The sequence below is a fragment of the Varanus komodoensis genome, unplaced genomic scaffold (assembly GCF_004798865.1).
Source record: "Varanus komodoensis strain SLA01 unplaced genomic scaffold, ASM479886v1 scaffold40, whole genome shotgun sequence".
Taxonomy (NCBI): Eukaryota; Metazoa; Chordata; class Lepidosauria; order Squamata; family Varanidae; genus Varanus; species Varanus komodoensis.
In genome coordinates, this window is record NW_025335942.1 from 8,540,885 (window position 1) to 8,564,773 (window position 23,889).

The window sequence follows — 23,889 nt, forward strand, 5'->3', positions numbered from 1 at the left end:
GGGCTCGCTGCCCGACCCAGCCGCCCGCACAGGCGCCGGACGCAGCCCGGGGGGAAGGGCGGGCGCGCAGGAGCGGGGCAGCCCCCTGCGGCCGCGGGATCGGGGCGCGGGTCCCGCGTGGGGCTGCGCGGGCCCGCGCTTTGCACGCCCGATGCTGCGGGCGTCGCCAGCCCGGCCAGCAGGGCGGGAGAGCTCCGGGCAGGAGGCAGCCCCTTCGGGACCCGTCGGGGGCCCGGCTTTCCCTCTGGGCGCAGTTCGGGTCTCCCGTCTGCATGCGGAGGGGCCGCTGCCCAGGCGGGAAGGGCCGGAAGCGCCCGCGCGCAAGCCCTGCCCGGGGAAGCGCTGCCCCGCACACGCCCCGAGGAGCCGGCGGGGGGGCGAGGGCCGCCTCTGCGGGCGCGCTCCCCAGCCCCGTGACGGCCCCCCTCCGCTTTGGCCGCTCGCGCACGAAGCGGCACCCCGCGAGTGATAACGCGCCAGCCACGGACGCCTTCAGACGCCCCGTTGCGGTGACGGGGAGAACGGCCGTGCGAGCGCCTCGGCGCGTATCAGCGTCCGGACCATCTTGATGGGGCCATGGTCCCCTCTGGAATGGCCCTTCCCGCTCTGGAGTGCGACTCCCCCCACGGGATCCCAGCACAGCCGAGCTGGAAGGGCCCACCCCCTGCGCAGTGCGGGACTCCCAGCCAAACCGTCCCTCCCCGAGCGTCTGGGATGCCGCCAGCGTGGGAGAGCCGGCCACCTCCCTGGGTCACGGGCTCCATTGTCTTCCACCCAGACATGGTTCTCCAGAGCTAATCTGGTCCTCGAGCTGGAAAAGGGCCCACCTTGATCAAGCAATCAGATAATACCAGTGAGAGGAACCCGTGGCGGCGTATCTTCATATAAGCAGATGCATCATGTGGTAGCCGCGGGGTCTAATTATCGCCACTTCAATCAGAGGCAGACAGAAATTCTTGTATTATTTATTTATTTATTAAAACATTTCTATGCCGCCCCTTGCCGAAGCCTCGGGGCGGCTTACAACGCAATAAAATACAAAAAAATACAAAAATAGCAATATAAAATTAACAATATAAAATAAATAACAATATAAAAGGGTTGCATAGGGTTGCTTCAGGATTTAATTCTTGCATAGGGTTGCCATCTCTCTTGGCAGCCTCTGCAGCTGTGTTTTTAAGAGCAGGGCGAGATGCAGATATCCGTTAGATGCTCGCCTCTGATGTGTGCAAGCATGCCAGGGGTCGCATGGGAATGCCCGTCTCAAGCCGCACGGATGTTCACAAGCCGCCGTCTCTTTGCAGCCCTCCCCGTCCAGTGCGTGGCTCTCCTAGAGCCGTTCGGCCTTTTCCGCACGGATCCTCCGCATCAGTACAAGCCACGCAGGGGGCTTTTATGGATGTCCACGTTGTGAACCCCACTGCATGCTAATTTCTGTGTGCAAAGCTGCTCTTCAAAGCACAGGAACTGACCCAGCTGCACTGTTGTTTGTCTCTGGTTGGCGGCTCCAGGCTCTGGGGAGGCAGAGAGCTCCCAGGATTCGCTCTCAGGTCGCATGCACCCAGCCCTGTCCATGAGCTCCCCTTGATAGTCTCCTGCTCTCCCTCCGCATGTCAACAAACCCCGGTCTCTCTTCTGCTCGGCTGATTCCACTGCCGTGGCACAAGCTTCCTCCGAAACCATTCGAACTTGACGTGGAATTTTGAAATAGTAAAATTAATCTGGGAGGCTTTGCATGGCAAATATTTCATGAGAACAACAGATGTAGAAGGTCTGAAGGGGTATTTACATAAGAAGCTTGATGGGATGATAGGAATTGTGGAGGCCACCGCATTAAGTTCTGATTGCTTGAATTTCCAACAGCACAACCACACTGAGTAATTATGTGTAATGATACATAATGAAGGTGCTTCAGGATTTAAGATTTATGCAGCGTTCTAGCAAATTGATGAGAGAGTTCTGTCTTTCAGTGTAGGACAGAGGGCTTGTCCAGGCCCTGGCCCAGGAACAGTTTCATGGAAATATTTGGTGCTTCTGATACGACAAGTTTATTCATCCACGAATTTGTAGGCTGGATGTGCCCTCCGCACGCACATCCCTTTTCCTTTTTGGCCCTCATAGGCTGAGGAGAGGAGAATTTGTGGGAGAAGCAGCCGAGGGAGAGTTCAATCTTCCTGCCCAGGCACTAGGATCCTAGTACATATGAAGAGCCAGACATTCACTCAGGCATAAAACAGAAAGGAAGGTGAACCTGCATGTTAAATATAGACTGCATTGTGTAAGCTAGTCCTCAGTTCCACATTTGCATCTTGCTTCATGACTGTGTGGGTCTCTCACGAATCCTGTGGCACAAGGTCCCAGTTCCCCATCGCCATCAGCTCATTTCTTTTCCAGAGAATGATGTCGCAATGCTTTGCAAGCCAGCCCTTTGCAGCCCAGTGGGAGGATTCAGCCTTAGTCTTAGCAATATTGAGGTGAGGTTTTTACCACCTTTCAGCGGAACTGAACTGGAGGCAGGAGTCATTTCATACCTATTTTTAGCAACATTATTTTCTAACATGGCCAGCTCGACTCTTCGCCTTTTTAGATAAGTTGTTAAAGACTGTTTAATGGGATTTCTCATTTTCATGAAAACTTTATCCTAGCCTCACTTTAACAATTATTTTTTTTTATCATAGCCTTCCTCACCTTGCAAAGGGAAGTAGACCAGAACTTGAGGATAATAATAATAATAATTTAATAAGATAAGTGCAAAACAACCTCATCCAAATCAGCAAGCATGTGATAATGGTCATTTAAGCTGCAGGAAAAAAGAGCCCTGGGGCAGAAATGATAGATTTCACGTGGAAACTGCCAAGGCTCAATGTCCCCAGATTGTCATTCAGGCGCAGTGCTGGCGGTTCTCTGCCTCCCACTGCAGGTGCCTGGCTGGGAGGGGTTCGGGGGAGGGCGACAGGGATGATCCGGGGACTGGGAGGAGATGGGAAAGAACTGGGTGCATTCAGCCTGGGGGAGGGAAGGCGGAGGGGAGGCGGGAGAGCGCTTTGCACTCTGCCACGGAGAGGAAGGCCGGGGTCTCTTCTTGGCCCTCCGGGAGTACAGAGCACGGACTAAAGGGCTCAATTGAGAGGGGCCAGAGTCCGGCTCGAGACCAGGAGCAATGTCCCGCCTGGTGGTGCCCTCTTCTGGGAATGAGTGGAACAGCTGCTTGGGTGCCCTCTGCAGATTCCCGGGGGGGATAGGGCCAGCTCCAGCCATGGTGTTGGAAACACTTCCTTCCAAAAGCTGGGAAAGCAGCTCTGGGGGAGCCGGGCCGCACTGAAGAAAGTGGCTGGGAGCGTGCGGCCTGCCGGGGCTGGAGAGGGTCGCAGCCCAAAAACATCCGGCATGCCACACTTTCGGAGATCCGTGAACGGGGAACGAACGGGGGGAGGACGGAGGGAATCCACAGGCAGGCAAAGGGGATCGCAAGCTGGGGGAGCAAAGGGCTGGAGGCAGAAGCTGAAGCAAAAGGGAGCCCCGGAGGCTATAGGAGAGGGCGAGGCCCTGGGGCTAGGCCGGTATGTCCGCCATTATTCCAACCGTGTCACCGCGTTCTTCGGCGTTTTGAAGCATCAGACATCGAGTGGAAGGCCGCACCTGCACAGAGCAAGCCCCCTCCCGTCTTCTGTCAAGCCTCTGATTTTTCCATCCCGATTTTTCAAAATTGTCCACTGTTCTTTTCAACGAGTCTCTTGTGTGTTGGAAAGCCCCGTTTTGGGGGGCAGTGGAGACCCCGGAAGTGCTTCTCTTTGCAGAAGAATTGGCCACCCATGTTCATTCTTCTCTCCCTTTCTTGTTGAGCTTCTTCCACTGCACAACCGGGGGGGGGGGGGGGCTGTGCAAGCAGAGAAGATGACTTTTGTCTGCAGTGGGAAGGACTGGGGGCCCTTGCATTGCACAGAAGGAAGTGTAACTGTCCAGCTGCCCCTTTCCCACTTTCTTATTCTGCCCTCTTTCCAGGGGTGGGCAGTGGTAGAAGAATTGGGCTCAGGGGGCCTCTTCGCCACCAGCAGCAGGTAAACGCGGCCACATCCGGTCGCTCACTCGCCCGCCACTCACTTTCTGCCCAAGGAAGAAAGCTGCTCGAAGGCGACCCGAGCGATAGAGAAGGGTGGATGATGGGACTTGCCAGACGGAGGCTCCCGCTCACTGAGTCGGGCCTTCTCCGTGTGCAGCCGATTACAAGAGCACTGAAGAACGCCGTTGTGTTTCCCCAAAGATCACAGCCTGCATTTTTTTCTCACAGGTTGATACTTACGATGTGACGGTGACAGAAGACTTGGGAGAAATCCAGCTGATAAAAATAGAAAAACGGAAGTACTGGTTTCCGGATGACTGGTATCTCAAGTATGTCACCGTGAAAACACCGATGGGTGACTACCTGGAGTTCCCCTGCTACAGATGGATTACGGATGAAAAGGAAGTCGTACTTCGAGATGGGCGAGGTGGGTGCTTCGCAAGGGTTTGCTTCGAGGAACAAGGCTGAGAAGCACTTTCATTTCAAGGGCTGCCTTTAATCCAATATAACCGGCCACACGTGTTGCCCTTGGACGTAAGAGTCAACCATGGAGTATCCTTTGGGAAACAAATCCAGTGGAGCATTTTGCTTATGCACTGACAAACAACTCGAAAGTCCATCAAAACAAAATAGAAGCAAAATAATGCATACCAAAGATTCCATAGTAGACAAAAGACGTAAAAGTCTCATAAAAATTGTCCAAACTGCTGGTTGATAAGGTGGACAAAAATCAATGATTAAAAAAATAAATAAAATCAAAGTTTGATTTTGAAAATGTAAAGTGGATTGTATAGATTTAAAAAACAAAACATACTAAATGTCTCTCTTTTTAAAAAGCAACAGCATAAGATACAATTAGTTGTCATCATAAACATGCTAAACTTGCACTTGCCTTTCCCAAGAAATGGAAAATAAAAATTGTCATCTGCTTGTAAGGTTGCAGTCATATAACCATTTTCTTGAAAGTAAGCCCTGCCGAATTAACTGGAATTTATTTCTGAGGGACCTTTTTTTAGGATACTGTGAAGCACAAAGTGAGGAGAATGAAGTTAGCTGCTTTGAGTTCTTCATAAGAAAAGTGGGTTATTACAAATCTAATACATATATATCGATTTCATACTAAGTATTACTCTTGTCATTTCCTGCAGCCAAGCTTTTTGGAGATGACAAAACTCAGATCCTTAAGCAACACAGACGTAAAGAATTGGAGGACCGCCAGAAAATGTATCGGTGAGTTTCCTTAAAATTTGCTGTTTTGTTGTAGTTTCTTTTTTAAAGCACTGCAAAGAGATGATCAAAGAGAGAGTTTTCAGGTCCTGCCCCTCCATAAATCTTTAAGAAGGTAAGTAATAAGCATGGAGGGAGGCAGCCTCTGATTGGCATCGCTGTTCCCAAAATCGGGTGAGTCAGGAGCTGAAGAGTGTTTGCAGGTCTGCAAGCAAACAGTCGGTTGTCAGGTGCAAGAACTAATCTCGCATCTCGCCTGAGGATGTTGTTTTGGCTCAAAGTGTGAACTTTGTGTCTTGCATCTTGAGGATGTGGAACCAGGAAGCGATTATGATATCCGTCTGGTCAATGCAGAGATACATTTTGTATTTTATTTACATGATTCTCAGCCTTGGAAAACATCAGGGCGCCTCTTTTCGTCTTCATTTAGGTGGGCAGAATGGCACCCAGGCTTCCCCCTGAACATAGACAGCAAAACCCACAAGGAGCTTCCTCGGAACATCCAGTTTGACACTGAGAAGGGAGTCGACTTCATCCTCAATTACACCAAGGCGTGAGTATTGCGGTGTGCCTGTTATTTCGTGCTGGTGCTTCAGCTTGGCAGAATGGAAAAGGGAAAAGAAACTGATTACAAGGCAGTTTTGAAATAAGCTGAACCAAAACACTGCACTTTGCACGCTGTGATGCAGGTTGCTGCAGACTTTTAACATATGTGCGATGGCTATGACCATAATATTTATTTATTTAGGACAGTTGTAGGCTGCCCTGGGCAGCGCACAACAAGATAAAAGCACAATAAAAACCTATAACAACATTTTAAAAATAGAATAACAGTAAAATACAAGCAAGAATACAAAACAAGGTCAAATGACAGTTAATTATTAAAGTATTTTTTTAAAAAGGAATATTTCCCATTTCAGTCTGTTTATAAGGCTTTGTGGCTTGTCTGCATCTTTCTTGAACTGTGGTACCAAGGACTGGACCCAGGACTCCGGTTGAGGCCTCACCGGTGCCGAGTGAAGGGGGACTGGCACTTCAAGGGTCTGCAAGTGGCGATCCTGTTCATGCAGCCTAAATAGCGCTGGCCCTTGTGCGGCCCCATCGCCTGGTCGACTCCCTTCTGCTTGTGACCTGCGACCATTCCAGGATCCTTCTCGGTCGCGGGGCTGTGGAGCCACGTGTTCCCCGCCTTGTAAGGACGCACCTGGTTTCGCAGCCCAAAATACCTCACGGGGTTGTTGTTGTGGGTTAAGAATGAGCGGAGGGGGAGAATTAAGCAAGCCTTGAAAGAAAAAAAGTGGAATATAGATAACAGTACGGATAATAATCACATGGTGTTTATCGCTCCGGAACTGCACTGCTATCAGCTAGTTGGTTTTACTGATATTAAATCTTAGCTTTAAAATGCCAGTTTCTCCCATCATTTATTAGTTACATTTCTGCCACATTCACTAGGCCCAGAACAAGGTTTTCCACAAGGATAACAAAACATTAACAAAGTTATTGTTAACTTTGAGTTGTTAGTAACAACGCAACATAATAACATTTTAAAATATTCAGAATGGATACGAAGAAACATGAATAGCTCAGCAGTCCTTTCTTTCCCAAAGATTTGCTAACCAGGGTAGTCTTTATTTAAATCCAGGAGACAACTACCCACGTTGCCTTCAGGGGAGGCCCAAGTTTTTGTCATCGTGCAACTTTGCCCACTGAAAACGAGTGCAATAGCTTGCCATGAAAAGAAAGTTCTCTTCCGTTAGAAGTCAGTCAGAAGGCTCACTCCAGAGGGGCAGGGAAACCAGTGGGGGCCTTAAAACTTTGCGTAACCACCACTGCACGTAAAGATGCCCCAACACATTTCTAAAAAGAGGAATGTTGCTTCCAGAAAGCTAGTGGGAAGCGAGGGGAAACTGACCCCTTCCCTGGTGAAGGTACTGGTGGATTTTTAGGAGAAAATCCTCAAGGATTCACTCTGGATTTTTGTAGGTGCTTTATTCCTCCCATTTTCTGCAGCATCCCAACCTGAGTTGGGAAGAGCCGCTGCTTTAAGAGCATTTCTGTGTCTAAAATACACAAGAGAGAGAAAAAAAGAGTTTGTTCTACAAAGGAAGTGGAATAAATTTCAGACTGGGGCTCATAGGTTTGAAATGGTCACTTAATTTGCACCCTTCTTTGGCTGAGAATTTTGAGCCAGAATGAAGAGATGGGAAAATTGAAAGTTGTAAAGCAAATGGTTTCTAATAATCCTGCGATGTTTTGTGTTTGATTTTGCAGAATGGAAAATCTGTGTATTAACAGTTTCATGCATATGTTCCAGTCTTCCTGGAGTGACTTTGCAGATTTTGAGAAGATCTTTGTCAAAATAAGCAATACAATTTCCGGTGTGTTTAATTGTAGTTGTTCATATTTGCATCAGAAAATTCTTGGCTTTCAAAGCACTGGCACAAGCGAATCACAGGCGGAAACGTGCCTTGAAAGTGTATTATGTTATCTTGATTAGTTCTCGATGTTGCTGGTGATAGTTGTGGGCGAACTATGCTAAGATGAAAAGATGGCATGTACAGGAAATAAAACCTGCTATTTTTATGGAAATGTAAAAATGTAGAAGGCTGAAATCCAGAGCTGAGCTGAAAGAAAATATGAGAATGTGAAGCTAGTCAAGTCAATCAAAGTAGCACAGAATTTCTGAAAGTCAAATGCAGGCAGGGAAGCCCTCCCGGGACACGGGCCACAAGCAGAACACGCCGGGAACCTGCTCTTCCTTTCCCTTGACGCGTCCGCCTAACGCAACTTGATATTCATATTGGCATCTTCTCGGTGTCCCTGTCTGGAAAATAGCAATATGGTAACTTAAAAAACACAAAATATAGTCGAACTGAATGCAGTAGCCGGTGTGTGCGTGTGTGTATTGTTTAACAAATGTAACATACAGTAATTTAAATATAATTTTTGTTGTTTTCTCTCCCCTCTGGCCTCCGAAGATGTGTCTGTTGGGCACATGATGTAAAGTAAAACGCTTTTGCATTAAGCATCATTTTCAAGCTCAGCGTCTGCACTGGTTAAACCTCTTTGTTGCCTCGCCTTTGTTGCCTTGTGAAACCGTCACACTTTTGCAGTTGGACTAAAAGCCACTAAATGCCGCCTGTTCACGTTTCCCTTCAGAATATGTGATGGAGCACTGGCAGGAAGACTTCATGTTCGGGTACCAGTTTTTGAACGGGTGCAATCCTGTACTGATCCAAAAGTGCACAGAAATACCCAAGAAGTTTCCGGTGACCACAAAAATGGTAGAATGCTGTTTAGAGAGGAATCTGACTCTGGAAGAGGAAGTCAAGGTAACCCGCCGAAAATAGGGGCTCAGTGCTTGATTACTGGGCTCTCCGGCTGCTGTGGCCAGATCTGAAGCCGCGGTGCGGCTCCAGGGACAGATCTGGAGGGGCTTGCAAGGGCTACCCTGCACGGGCGCAGTTTTGCCATGCGCTGGGGAGCTCCACGTGCTTCTGGGCCCAGCCCCCCGGCACCCCTGCGCTTGGCTGCAGGAGCTCTGGTCGTTGGGGGGCTGCACCGCGTCCCCGGTTGCGTCTGCTCTGGGCTCACCCTCGGCCACGCTGGGACCACTGCCCCTCCGGCCGCTGCCCTTGCCCTCCGTTGGAGCCCTCCTGCCGCTTGCCTTACCTGCCCTCGGTTTGCCCCACCTTGCCAGCGACTGCCCTTGCCAGGCCTCCGGACTCTGCTTCCGCTTGTGACCCCGCTTCTCCTCCGCCAGCCAACGTGCATTTTGGACAGGGCATCGTTCTTGACTCAGACAGCCTCTGCCGTGCGAAAATGAACATTCAAACCAAGACGCAGGGCGCTTAATTCCACAGTTGCAGCCTTTTCCAAAACTAACTGAGGTTTAATGTGTGCAGACGCATGCACTCCCACCTTCTGGTCATGTTGTTGATAAGACCTTGAAAACGTGGATGCTTTTAAATGGACGGATGCCCATTTGAATTCTAGAAATTCTACTGTTATTTTGAATGTTTTGTGCTGCTGTCCTAGGTAATGTATTTTTTAGGGTGCTGTCAGGAAGCTTTGCTTTGAAAGGAGGTATAAATCAATCAATCAATCAATCAATCAATCAATCAAGGAGGCAATCCGCAACCCCTGAAGATTATTTGGAGGAGCAGAGGATGCTGGAGGCGGTGGAGATGAGCACCCTAAGCTTGGAAGGGGGAGTCGGCCATCAAGCCCTCCCCACGCCCTTGCATGGAAAGACTCGTGCCAACTGGGAGGAGACCAGGAAGGCCAAGATACGGACTCTCCGAAGCCTCCTCCAGCCTCCTTCCTGCTCTTTCCTGAAGCATCGTCACTAGAAGGGCTGCAAAGCCAGGAGTGGGCGGACAAGACACTGAAGGCTGGGTTTGGTGCCCAAGGACTTCTAAGCATTGAGGGAGCAATGGACCGAGTGTGCTAAATCAATGTGTCTCAAAGACGAGTGTTCAGATGCCTTGTGGAAAAATGCTATCTGTCATTCAAGCCGTCTGTTAATCTTTTTTCTAAAATATATCATTGTTCTTCTAAAAACCAGTCACCCCGCCTGCCACCAGCTTGGATATATGGAAATCATTCTTTTACGCACCTGCTCGGGAGGGTGTCCACAGCGTGGCTCCCCAGCAGAAGTGGCGATTCCAAATATTCTGAGTGCTGGAGAAACGGACAGGACTGTCCTTGCAGGCGATTGCAACCGCCGTCTCAGCGAGGGGAAGTGAAACTCGAGCGGCGAGGCCAAGGGGAAATGGAATTCACATCTGATAGTAAATATTGCCGAATTTGTTCCAGAGAAGGCAAACTCTTAGCCCAGCAGGCCTTGTGTGGCTCCGGGAAATCACCATCTGTGTGGCAAGGAAGCCGCACGCTAAGTGGAAGGCCGGGCATCGCCCAGTGTCCTTGCACAGGAAGCCTGGCGAGAGGAGGAGGAATTGGGGCCTCCCTGCATTCCACATCCTCTTTCTGTGCCGCCCCCCACAGGCATTGCAAACTAGTGGACTCCGTTTTTAATTGTGTGTGTTGACGAAGAAGAGGCGGCAAGGCTGACCGTGCAGAATGTGCATTTGTAGCAACACGGTGCTGATGGCTAGAAAGTGCCCGAAGGCAGAGGGGGAAGAGCCAGAGAGAGTCGGGAAACTGAAAAATGATTTTGCATGAACAGATAGTGGTTGCACTTCGAGGTACCTGCACACATGCACACACGCACACACACACACCAGTTCTCACAACAGCAGGTAGAAATGTGCCGCTGCCCTTCCAGTCGCCTTTTGCTGTCCATGGCGGTCTTTTGGAGTGCCCTGCCAAAGAGTTTCTGTTTTTATTGATATGCAGAGTTTCCCATCCTAATCTTCCTTCTCCATGCAAGTCTCCATTATGCTTCTGCGGCGCTTACCAGTCCCTCCTCCCCGCACGGCTGGGCACTCAGAGGCAAAGCACGCGTCAGCCTGAGTATGTCAACCCCTAAGCAAGTCAGTCGGGGGCTCGCACCCCCGAAGCAGCCCCTGTGAAGCACCTGCCTTCACTTGGCTCAGCCAGTCACCGTTCAAGTGGCGCAGCAATTTGTGAGGGGTTTTTTGTCACGCAAACTCAGCCACTGTTTCCAAGCTAAACCAACCATAAAATGTGGGTGACAGATTTCCGGCCTGTTGTTGTTGTTAGTCGCAAAGTTGTGTCCGACACATTGCGACCCCATGGACAACATTCCTCCAGGCCTTCCTGTCCTCCACCATCCCCCGGAGTCCACCTAAGCTCACGCGGACGGCTTCAGTGACTCCATCCAGCCACCTCATCCTCTGCCGTCCCCTCCTTCTTTTGCCCTCAATTGTTCCCAGCATCAGGCTCTTCTCCAGGGAGTCCTTCCTTCTCATTAGGTGGCCAAAGTATGTGAGTTTCATCTTCAGGATCTGGCCTTCTAAGGAGCACTCAAGGATGATCTCCTCTAGGACTGACTGGTTTGATTGCCTTGTGGTCCAAGGGAGTCGCAGGAGTCTCCTCCAGCACCACAATTCAAAGGCCTCAGTCCTTCGGCGCTCAGCCTTCCCGATGGTCCAGCTTTCGCAGCCAGGCATTGCCACTGGGCCTGGAGTCCCTCCAAAGAAGCACTGGACGTAAAATGCCATGCATGATTGTTTGGCTGGCAATCAAGCCGTTCCAACTACTTTTTTGTTTGTTTGTGTGTTTGAGTGTTTATGGGTCTGATCCAAACTTAGCCATGTTTGTAGTATTTCTCTTGAAATCAGTGAGACTTGGGTTAGTCATGACTGGATTTTTCTGTTGAGGTCTACAATGAGAAAACTTAAATTTGGATCAAGCTCAACACAGTTGTTAAGCAAGTTCTCAAAGCAGAACATACTAAAGCTCAAAATGCATGCATATAAATAGGAAAGGAGACCCGCGAGCGGCTCTTTCATGGGGAGAGCCAGGGAACTGAGCTAAACGGACGGTGTGTGTTTTGTTTTCTTTGCCTTGCAGCAAGGGAACGTTTTCATAGTAGATTATGAAATTCTGGATGGTATCGAAGGCAATAAGACAGACCCAGGGACACAACAGTATTTGGCTGCTCCGATCTGCTTGCTGTATAAGAATTTACAGAAGAAGATTATGCCTATTGCAATTCAGGTAATTGTGTTTTACATACCTTCAAAATAATACATTTCTGTTCTCTAGGAACCCTAACATTTGGTATCCCTTCAGAATATGCATCAATGTATTTTGCACTTGGTGCCAGCACAAACTAGTGTCTATGGATATATCCATTCGGAGTTTATCATTAACACCCCAAAAAAGATTTCCATATTCCACATTTTTGTGCCAACATTTTGTGTCACATTTGTGCTTCCACCCACAAGTGAGGGTTTGTGAAACACCTAAAAACCAACATTGTCATATTACCGTATTTTTCTCTCTATAAGACACACTTTTCCCCCCTCAAAAGTAAGGGGAAATGTCTGTGCGTCTTATAGAGCGAATGTGTGTCTGCCCGACGCCTGGGACGCTGCCGGCTGCCTCCACCATGTGGCACCACCTGGCCGGCACGCGCTCGGCACGCCCTGCTCCACCCCCCCCCGGCGCAGGTGAGAGCCGTGCCGCTCAGGGGGAGGCGTGCGGAGGAGGAGGAGCCACGGGCTTTAACCCGCCGTTTGCACGGAGAGATGGACGGCTCACCCCCACTGCCCAGGAAGACCTGCCGCCGCCGCACTGCCCGGAAGAGCACCGCCGGCACGCTGCCGGCCCGGCTGCACCACACCTGGCCAGCACGCGCTCGGCGCACCCTGCTCCGCTCCCCTCCTCCGGCGCAGGTGAGAGCTGTTAATCACAGGTCGGTGTGTGTTTTCAAATGGCAACCCGTCTTTTAATGAAGCCCATGGGGAAGTGATGGGGAAAGTGCCTGTGATTATCAGGAAGCTTTCCATGGATCCCTCCTCTGAAAACTAGGTGCATCTTATGGTCAGGTGCGTCTTACAGAGTGAAAAATACGGTAACTCAAAGCCTATGCCGATTTTTATATACTTTTGTGCTGTTTAGTGCCACAATGCCTGGACTTTGTGCTGCCATGTATTTTTTAGTAATGACAGATCCAGATATAACCCATTCCCCAAACTCAGCCATGAAGCTTTAAATCTGGTAACCTCTCAAAAACTATACCAACATGGCTTGTGCCACAGAAGGGTTGTACTATCAGCTGTTGACGTCTTTAGTTGCAGTTTCCGGATTATTTTGGGTCTAGATGACCTAGAAGAAGCAGCATTTCTGGAAACCTTCACCTCTGACTTCACAGTCTGCGTTCACTGGATTTAAATCAGTTCTGAAGGGCACGTCCATGCAATCACGTCCCAGTATCGTTCATCTTGTTTACTTATTTTGCATTGGAAGCGGAGGATCGATGAGCGCTTGAATTCCAGTTTAGCAAATAAGCGCCTGCAAACAGGCGTGCCAGATTTCATTTGCAGTTCCAGTGCGTGCTGCCGTCAAGACGAGAAGTGGGCTTGTTCTTCCCACGGTCCCCGGCTGATCATGCACGCCATGCTGGCGCGAGGCACCCTCCCTGCCCATCAGCCTGGGAAACGTTCCCCGTGCTCCTTGTCCTCATGGGGCAGTCCGTGCGCCTGCGGCCGCACCGCCTTCCTCGCAGGGCCAGCAAGCACTGCCGCTTTTCTCACGTCCGTGCAAATTCTTGCGGGGAGTTTCACTTGGGACCACTTTTGAATGGCACGCTGTGATTTTGGAAATGTGGTTTTGCAGCTGCCGATCACTTAAGTCTTTCACTTAATGCTTTCACAAGCACTCGACAGTTTTGGATTCAAATTTCAAAACTCTGGGAGAGGTTTCAAGCAAATGTGACCGGAGAGATGGTGGGTGGCCTTGGGAACACACGCAGAGTGTGTGAGCGACACTGTCGCAGGCTGGACCCAAAATTGCACGCAACTGGCGATAAATTCTCGTCTAGGTGTTGAGTGAGTATTGCAATGTTGGTTTACAAGGATTTAAAAGGACCTCGCAATTTGCAAGTGAATATTGTGCCTGTGGGCCTCTGCTTGGAGTATGACAACGTTACTTCTTGGGATGCTTGCTAAGCACCCCATCCGGATCCATCCCAGAGCAGATTCTGATTAATGTGATCGGAGCTGTTATTTTGTTGAAGCGATTTCAACGTGAATAAATGCATCTGGGCGTCCATTTTCATCTGCTGAGCAATGGCATTCCAAAGGGGAGACAAGAAAGCTGGCCTCAGGATCCCTTGTGTCCTGGCTGCTCCGCCCCTTCCTGCCCCCAGGAATTTCCCCTTGAGTTCCTCTCGGACACCACTTTCCTGAAGCAGCAAAGCTGGCAACATGGGTCTTTCTGTGCCAGCTCTGAGGGGTCAGGATCAGTGCTCCAAGACGGCAGTTCTGTCTCCAGCCTTGAACTGAACTATCCTGTGTCCTCACACCCTGACTGTGCCTGGGGGGCCATAGGATCTTTCCTTAGCAATATTACTGAACATATCATTTGAATAAAGGGGAATAAAATTTGCACAGATTTATTTTGGCAGTCCCCCATTGTACTAATCTTAACTCTCGTGGTTCTATTTCCGCCTATTTCCCAACACTCCTGGCGTTCTTTTGCATTTCTCCGATGCAGCATGTCTGGGAGTTGCTTGTGGCATCTCATCGAAGAATCACAGAAGGGCAGAACTGGAGGGGCTGTCAAGGCCATCCGCCCAGCCCCCTGCTCAGTGCAGGATCCCCCCAAAGCAGGATGGACGGCGCTGTGTTGCAGCGCTGCGCTTTGTTTGCCCTGCTTACCTGTAAAAGTAAAACAAAGACAGTTCCTTGAAAGGGGAGTAAAGGACGAGTGGAGGAAATGCCCTTCTCTTACCAGTATTAGACTCATGCCCATTCTGGGGCTTCTGGCATTAAACTAGCTCAATACCATGCCAAAGGGTTTGGGGACATACCAGATTTCATCGCGAACAATCCCGTTGTTCTTCTACCACATTTTCTCAGATCAAACAAGCTCCGGGACCAGACAACCCTATCTTCCTTCCATCCGATGCGAAGTACGACTGGTTACTGGCCAAAATCTGGGCGCGATCGTCCGACTTCCACATACATCAGACTATTACGCACCTCCTTCGCACTCACTTAATTTCGGAGGTGTTCGGCGTGGCCATGTTCCGTCAACTCCCGGCTGTCCACCCTCTCTTTAAGGTGGGTCACTTTGGGGCTAAACTAGGGGGCACCCCTGGTGGGCACACGTGCATGGCGAAATGCAGCCGGGCCCCAAGTGACAAAACCCTAACGGCTGAGTAAGGATTCCACAAACGAGCAGGAGACAGCCAGTTCTCGGAAGTGCTGGCATTTATTTCGGCCCGATGAGTTGCAGAGACGAATGTCCTTCTTCCGGGAAATGGATTTGGTTCCGTGATCAAGTGCTGAGGGCTTAGTTCATCTAGACACTGGGCCGATGACTGCCTGGCCATGACCTCCTCGGCCTCCGTGCTGTACTGATTTTTAGCCACACGAGCTTTCCTTGTCTGGACGACAACTGGCGAGACATGCAAAACACAGCCGCACCTGCTCCCTCGTGTCTCTCCCACAGGCCCACGGGGGCTCGCTCACTGCCGTTTCCCTTCTTGTCTGAACCCGCTCCACCCTGGCACGCCCTCGGTGTCCATGGGGGTGGTTCATGCGGACACGGCTCTGCAGGTCATGGTGTGGCCTGTGAATCGCGCTGCACTGGGAAGACCGTGCGGGCAGCGTTTCCTCCTGAGACACCTCCCCTTCTGGCTTGCAGCTCCTGATCCCCCACGTTCGATACACGATCGCCATCAACACCAAAGCCCGGGAGCAGCTTATCTGTGAATATGGCCTTTTCGACAAGGTGAGAGGATTTTGCTTCCCTCGGGCTGCTCTTCCGTATTCCCGCTGCCCCGAAAGGACCGTCCTTAGAATGCTTCTCAGGAACCCTCCCCAGGTGCTGGTGACTTGGATCAGTTTCTGAGCTGCCCTTTTCGGGCAAGAGGCTGGCAGAAATGATGGCCGTGCCAGCAGGGCCCTCCTGAGGCTGGCAGACCGTGCAGACATCCGCAGCTTGGAGTGCTGCTTCTGCTCATCTGCGGCAAGTGCATTTCCAGGCCACGGCAGTGGTGGGTGTATAAAGGAGAGTACAGATCCGCCTCCCATCCATCTGTCCTTTCTGGGGCACATGAAGGGCAGGCAATCCCAATGCACTCCATGCTGCGACATGGCCTTGTTGGGGCAGAAAATAGTTATCTGACCTCTGTCTGTCTGTCTCTCTCTGAGACATCAAACCTCCGATCTTCAAAGCCTCCAGTGATCCAGGCTCCAGCACTGCTTTCTTCAGTGCAGAGTACCCATTGGCTAGAAATTTTATATGTGAGCCATTTAGGGCTCCTGTTCCCATTAGGAGCTGCAGTCCCCAGTGTTTCTGGCACCACGGAAACTTCTGGTTTCACGGAAGACAATTTTTCTATGGGCCACGTGGGCAGAAGTTGGTTTCAGGATGATTGGAACCCATTGCATTTACTGTGCACTGGATTATTCCATTGCACTATAGAGAGAAATAATGACGCAACTCGCCATCACGTGGAATCGAGGGAGGCTCCCGCCAAGCTGCAGCCCAGCCGTACCTGCCCCCCGCTTCCCCCACCGCTCACACACACCCTCGCCGGCTTCTCCGCGCCACTTCTGCCAGCCCTGCCCCCAAAAGGGCCCCAGTGATGGTCTGTATTTGCAGCCACTTCCTGGCGGGGACGGGGAGCAGCTGCAGCTACGGGCGAAGCTTCCCTCGCTCGCCCACCGCTCGCTTCCTGCTGTGTGGCCCAGTCGGCCCCCTGGGGGTTGGGTGCCCCCGGCTCAGAGCTTTCCTCTCGCTGGCCACAGCTTTGCTTAACACCCTGTCCTGCTTGGTTTGGGCGCGAAGGCCAACGCCACCGGAGGAGGCGGCCACGTGCAGATGGTCCAGCGGGCGATGAAGCGCTTCAGCTACAGCTCCCTCTGCTTCCCGGAGGAAATCAAGGCCCGGCTCATGGAAAGCAAGGAGGACATTCCCTACTACTTCTATCGGGATGACGGCATCCGAGTGTGGGAAGCGGTACAGAGGTATGAGGTCTGCCACGCTGTGCTGGGCGTCGGGAAATGGAGCGCAAACCACAAAGCCGGCAGCATCTCGTGCGGGAACTTCCTTCGGATAGTCTACCGTGTTTATCTCGTTCTGCACCATGGCAAGGCCGGCATGATTGGTGCAATCCCAGATCCAGGAAGCGTTCCAGACCCCCAAATATCCCTCTGCGCAAAGGGGAGTTCTTTCCTTGGCTCAGTCGTATGGCTGGCACTGGATTTTCCAAGGAGGTGGGACGGAAGCCAGGGATTTGCGGCTGGAGAGGACATGGTCTGCTGCTTCTCCCAGGCCTTTGGCTCCTCGTAGCCCTTCATGCATTCATGCTAGTTTTTCGTTTTTACCCAGCAAGATAAAAGAGGCAGCCGAGCCATGGAAGGCGGCAGTTCCCCTTTCCACTTCCTTCCTTGGGGGCGCTTCCCATTTTTCTGGCAATCGCATTTCTTGCAGCGGAGCGGCAGCGTGTTGCACCGGTGTTTCCCCTGGCACATTCACGACGAGTGAGCTATGGGTGGACATGGCCCATCCAGTATCCCTACCTGTCCTTAAGGCCATTGATTTCATTGGGCCCAGGGAAGCTGGCACATCACCAATGCCGGATGCACTCACGGTGTACGTGCTGGGGGAGAGGACGGCCTGTTCCCTGTTTCGGTCGCTTCTTGGCTTCATAAACACCGTCAAAAGAGGCACCTGCCATTTGTACTTGAGTCTGCTTTGAGAAACACCAGTGGCACCGAAGCAGCTTTGATAGTTGCAAACTGTCGTATTTGTTTCTGTTTGTTGCAAACTGTCAGGTAGCTGCAAACTTCAAAGAATTAATGAGCATGGCAAGCAGCTTCCCGATCTTCTCACGGTTGGAGAGTTGTGTTTCCATGGGGTCCCAGTAGGTTTCCTTTTGGTGTGGCTTGTTTGTGCACGAAAAGGCAGTGAGAGAGAAGTGGCGCTGTGCAAGGCAGACGCATTTGTACCTTATATGAGTCAAGTAGTCAGAATAAAAAATACGAAGAAAAAGGCGCTTTACCAGCCTCTCTCAAGCAAACAAGTTCTGTTCTTGGAGGCAGCTGAAATTGCAATATAGAAGGAGCTGCAGTATTCAGAATTTGATTGGTGCTCAAAAACATTTGTTTCCACCTAATAAGGGTCGAAGCTCCTACTCAATGGATTACGCAAGGCTGGGTTGTCCCAGATGGTGTTCTGTCGAAAAGTAGCAGCCATGGCAGGTTTCCGTGCGGTTTTCTGTACCACTGCCCGGGAGCAGCTGAACATTGTTCCTAGAAATGATCCGTTGCAAAAGGACATTGCAGAGTAGCGTTTTTACACACAGTTTTGGTTCTGTGATCATGAATACTTCAGTACAGAGCAGTCTGTCTGGCTTTTGTCTCCAGAGAGGCCGATGCAGTTTTCTGCTGGCCTTGGGAACATTTTGCAACCCGTGTCTTTAGAAACATTTCTGCAAATAAAAAGCATGCATGTGCACACCAGCAGAGCAAACTCCAGACTCATCAGAAGCTCCGCACATTTTTGGTAATTTTCTTTGCTGTTTTCCTCAGTTTCGTGACGGAAATTGTCAACATCTATTATGATAGTGATGAAACGGTGTGTGAAGATGTGGAGCTGCAGGCCTTTGTGAAAGACATCTATGTCTATGGGATGAGAAGCAACAAAGCTTCAGGTGAGATTTCTGGGCCCCATCGGAGCCAGGTGAGCTGTCATTTTAGATTCATTTGGGTTAGAAATAGAAAATTTCTAGCAAATAAAGTTTCGAACAAAAATGAAATTTTACGAGAAATCCAAAATACTTATTAAAAATTATTCAGAAAAAAAGGTAGGAAAGGAATCAGAATGACATACTTCAAAATTACTCCAAGCAAAAGCATTGCAGAATATGATCTCTGTTTTAAAAGAAGGATGAGTTTTCCAGTAATTAAGAAGCATCTGTCAGTCGCTTTCACTACTAAGATGACGGCCATCCTGCCAAAGTTCTATCATAGTTAATTAGCTGGACTAGCAGAGCGAATGCTTTAATCCAAACAGTATTGTACTCACTCTTTCTGAAAGAGGAGATTTTGGATGTTTTTATTCTTTTATTCTCTCCCTCCGCCGCCTCCCATGGTTCTGGGGATGGCTTTCCCCCAGAACAATGCTTTTTTGGTGGTGCAGAAAGAGCAACACTGGCATTATTGAGATTCCAGGAATCGGCTTAGGTACCCCCACCCAACCTGAAACCGCAGTTTCTCTGGTCTCCAAGTCACCACAGCTGAAAATAGCCACATGGCTCACGGTTGCGGCTTGCAAACACTTAAGAGCCAGTGTGGTGTTGTGGTGAAGAGCGTGGGACTAGGACTCAGGCGACCTGGGTTCGAGTTCCCGCTTGGCCATGGAGCCAGCTGGGTGACTTTGGGCCAGTCGCAGACCCTCAGCCCAACCAACCTCACAGGGTGGTTGTTGTGGGGATGAGATGGAGGAGGAGAATGGTGTAAGCTGCCTTGAGCCCTTTGTAGGAAAAAGGCAGGATATAAATCGAAAAACAAGCAAACAAAATGAATGCTTAAAGGGGCATTTTGGAGAAAGACCGGGGCAGGGAAGGTTGCGTTCTCCTTTGGAGCGGCGGCTCTTGGACCACGTCTAGGCGAATCCAGGGTTCAAGCGGACACGATGGGCCTCCGCGGCCGCTTGCATGTTTCATCTCCGTTCCGGCTCATGCCCATCCGTGCGTTCCCGTTGGGCGGTCCAGCAAGGTCAGAACGGACGCGCATGATTTTGATATCAGGGCAGAGTGAAAAAGAAAAGCTGGCCTGCTTTTAAACCCCCTTGAGGCATCTTTGGTTTCAATACGTATCTACTGAAGATTTCCCTTTGCTTTGCAGGATTTCCTAAAGCGATCAAGACCCGGGAGAAGCTGTCAGAATATCTTACGGTGGTGATATTTACGACGTCAGCACAACACGCCGCTGTAAATTTTGGTCAGGTAGGGTCTATTTGGAAGTACGAATATTTAAACTAGATGTACCTAGCAGTGGCTTCAGGGTTTCTGGAAGGACCATCAAGTGGTAGGAATGTGTAGGGTTACCTCCAGCAGGAAAGGTGGATGGGGATGTGGATTTCTCAGAAGAGAAGCTGTGGATGCATTGGCTTTTGGGGTTCAGTAGGAAATCTGTTCTAGGCACCCGGGGCAGCAGCTAAAAGAGGTAGGAAAGGGACCAGAAAAGCAACTGCTACATAGTCCAAAGGGGCAGGAGACATAAAGGTGCGTGGGGTGTCTGTGTACCTTCCGCAGCTCACCTGGCAATAAGCCATGGGAAATGGCATGCATCTGGGGTGGGGGTGAATGCGTGCCCCCCCCCCAGCAGGATCCCTGAGGGGCAGTGCGGAGTGGGCGCTGGCTTGACTACCCGCTTGCCGCCGGGATCTGCACATGGCATTATGCTGGTTTAAAAAAAATCAGTGGTTCGGGGAACCAGCGCCGTCGATCACAGCCAGGCACTGGACCACCTCGAAGGGCTTCGGCAACTGGCTTTTGCCTCCCACAGGAAGTTGAAGGAAGATGGCTGGACAGCACATCACACACACAACCCTGGTTGCGCGTTGGGACTTCTCACGCCTCTCTTAGCTTTGGGCCGCAAAAGATCAGTCGCCTGCCGCATTTTGCAGCGCTATTGGCCTGTTGCTTCTTGGCTTCCTCTGCCCTTGGCTCTAGCGTCTCTGTGCTTTTCCCCGCAGTATGACTGGTGTTCCTGGATTCCTAATGCGCCTCCAACGATGCGCTGCCCACCTCCTAAAGAAAAGGGAAGTGTTACCATCGAGTACATCATCCAGAGCCTGCCGGACAGGGGCCGCTCTTGTTGGCACCTGGGCGCGGTGTGGGCCCTGAGCCAGTTTCAGGAGAACGAGGTGAGCAAAATCTCCTTCTCTTCCAAGCGGTTTGTTTGCGTCCATCTTGGAAATCCGCACATTTCTGTGATGCTTTTAGACCATTTTGCGGGTCGCCCAAGCCCTCCCAGGACCTCCTGAGCAACGCATAGCTTTAATTTGCTGGCACCAACAGAGACCCCACGTGGTTTCCCATCCCTGCAGACCTGGCTCGTTGCCGGCACTGCACCTGGAAGAAGAGCCTTGCCGTCTTCACAGCGGCCAACTTGGAGTGCAGAGATGTTCTTGATGGAGGCGCTCACGGTGGGGTGGAGCTGACCTGGGCTGGAGCTCGCCTTTCCAGCCCCATCAGAAAGACACAGAAGCTGCTTTGGTGCTGTGAGGGGCCTGATCGAGCCGCTGTCCTCCTTTGCACAATCTTGGCAGCAAAACGGGAAAGCCTGACATTCTTCTCTGCCTGCGGGTTTGCGTCATCCCGGCCCAGAAGGGCAGACCGTGATCATCCACCGACCATGGCCCAAGCCCCGGCCCCAAGGTCTCCCTTTAGAAAGACACATCCCTCGGAGTGCATTTGTGCTTCTGCATTCTATTAATCTTGGATAATGCCAACATTCAACAAAATTGGCCCTCAGAAGTGGGCGCAGTTAAGACGCCTGCATGCATCTTCCGATGTCATCGCTATTTTCCTAGACAACTCACGGGCCTGACCATTTTTACCAAAGGCAGGTGGGAGCCAAGGGCTAAAGCTGCTGCCACAGTGACTCCTCCTCCCTGCCCCATCTTTGGGTGTGCATGTTGGGAGGGGAAAGTTGGAGGAGGGAAGGCGGGGGGAGCCACGAATCCATCCTGCAAGAGCGTGGTGCAGGGTGCAGGGCTGACCCTGGCTGCCGCGAGGGACCCGGTGGCTCAGGCAGCACGTGGCTCGGTGGGGAAGGTGCTCCTTGGCGCCAGCTCTGCAGCGGCCCTGCTCCTCCTGCATCGGTGTGTGAAACAGAAGGTGTGGAATGGTGAGCAGGCAGCCCAAACCCTGCCGTCACGTGCTCTCCTTCGCAGAGGACTGCAGGAGTTTGCTTCACGGATGTCTGCATTCTTTTTAGCTCAGCGGGGGGGGGGGGGGGCTGCATTTGTACAACATCACCTCCCCCAGCAGGTAACGCTGGTCTTTTTCTCCAACTAGGTGTTTCTGGGGATGTATCCAGACGAGCACTTCACAGAGAGGCCCGTCAAGGAAGCCATGAAGAGGTTCCGCGAGAACCTCGATGAAATCACAAGTGGCATCGCTGAACGGAACAGGAATAAAAATCTCCCGTACTATTACCTTTCCCCAGATCAGATCCCAAATAGTGTGGCTATCTGAGTTGCACTTTGCAAAGACAGGGAGCTGGAGCTTTTAACAAAAAATTATATGCAGGTAGCTTCAGATCAAGATAGCAGCGAATTCTATCGATTTGTTATTCATTGAGAGTCGTGTTGCCGCTAACAATATTTCTCAGAGCTTTCTGTCATAACATAGAACTTTTACGATTGAAGAGACCTTGCTCTTCCTTTGTTGTGAACGGTCTGCGTTGCCTTTGGGCACTCGGTGCTTTTTGGGGGACGCCACTTCTAGCACTCTGAAGCTCTTCCTCAGGTTGATGGTCATTATGATTTCTATATGGAACAGGGTGTGATTTTTTAAATTCACCGTAGGAATTTCTGTGTAATTCTAGCACACGGGCACGTGAGCCCACAAGAGAATGATCCAGTCAGGGCTTATTTTGACGAACTGTAAAGAAAAATCCTCTATAAAAGAGCGTCTGGTTTCTTCTAAGGGATTTTGGAAGCCTAGAACTAAACCTCTGGTCTTTATCTGTGATAAAAAAGGAAGAAGGGATAGTGAATCAGGGCCAGGAGACCTTTCCAGTCACTGCAGTTTTTGCAAACTGGCTGGCAGTATCTTGTCAATGTGGTTTCTTTTTATTAGCATTTTTGCAGACCACACATGGGTTATGCCTATAGTCTGGGCCTGACCCAAAATGCTCGTACGGACACTCAGAGCCCTTAGTGGCTTGGGGCCAGGGCATTTGGGGGATCGCCTCTTCCCACATACACCCGCCCAGACCTGGAGGACGTCTTCGGGCGTCCTTCTCTGGGGTCCCCTTCCAAAAGAAGCGGTGTTGCTGGCTACAAGGAGGGGGGGCTTGTTGGCTGTGGCCCCTAGTTTTGGAACGCGCTCCCCAAAGAGGTGTGCCAAAGAATACCTTGCATTCTTTTCAGTAAAGACTTTTGATTTCCCCAGTATTGTGACAGTTTAACTTTGTTTTTATGTATTCCATTTCATTCTCTATTGCTATCATGTTTCAATGCTGAATAATCGCAATTGCTATGATAGTTTTGCTCTTTTAAATTTACTTTTTTGTCTGTCTTTTTAACTTGTGCAGAATTTTAACTTTTGTTAACCACCCAGAGAGCCTCTGCTATTGGGCAGTATAAAAAGGAAATAAATAAATAAAGCAAGCAAGCTAATTTGGAATATCATTTGAAAACAGCCCTTCCAATGGCCTCTTTTATTAACTGCCTTGCTGGAAAAGGTTCCATCCACAGAGTTCCACAGATTGCGATCCATAAATCCTTGTGGACTGCTTTGTGAGAAATGGGGCGCACTGCGCGGGGTCTCCATGGGCCCTGGGCGCCTCCTTTGCGTGTACGCCAAGCCGGATTCCCGCATGCGATCCAGACAGTTTGGCTGAGCAAGGCAAGCTGAGCAGGAGACGCCCATGACATTACCCGCGTCAGGAAAAGAAGGCTGCAGGCGCTGAAACCACCAGGTGGATGCTTTCACTGCTGAGCAGGGGATGACGGGCGCCCACCTCAGTCGCTCCGGTGGGCAAACTGGGCCCGCCTGCACCCTCTTCCTGGGAACGTTGCAGCCCGGAATGGCTGTTTCCACCTGGAAAGCTCGCAGGCTTGTGCATCGCGGGCAGCTGAGGTGTGTGAGTGGCTGGCAAGGAAACGGTGCCGGCCCAGGTGCCCCTGCTTGCCGTCTGCATCAGGGCACCTGTGGGGCAGAGCCTGGCACAGCGAGGGAAGCGGCCTTTGACTGT

The 23,889-nt window shown here is 50.8% G+C and overlaps 1 protein-coding gene across 1 annotated transcript; it reads left to right on the forward strand.

Moving 5' to 3' along the window:
* The first annotated feature begins 2,408 nt into the window (after positions 1–2,408).
* On the forward strand, positions 2,409–22,362 carry ALOX5 (arachidonate 5-lipoxygenase). Its single transcript, XM_044442841.1, has 15 exons — positions 2,409–2,474; positions 4,003–4,058; positions 4,195–4,487; positions 5,209–5,290; positions 5,718–5,840; positions 7,562–7,668; positions 8,450–8,622; positions 11,789–11,935; positions 14,803–15,006; positions 15,593–15,679; positions 16,742–16,920; positions 18,487–18,608; positions 19,804–19,904; positions 20,657–20,827; positions 21,984–22,362. The coding sequence occupies exons 1-15, from the start codon at positions 2,409–2,411 to the stop codon at positions 22,161–22,163; spliced, it is 2,091 nt and encodes a 696-aa protein (XP_044298776.1). The 3' UTR covers positions 22,164–22,362.
* Positions 22,363–23,889: the final 1,527 nt, after the last annotated feature.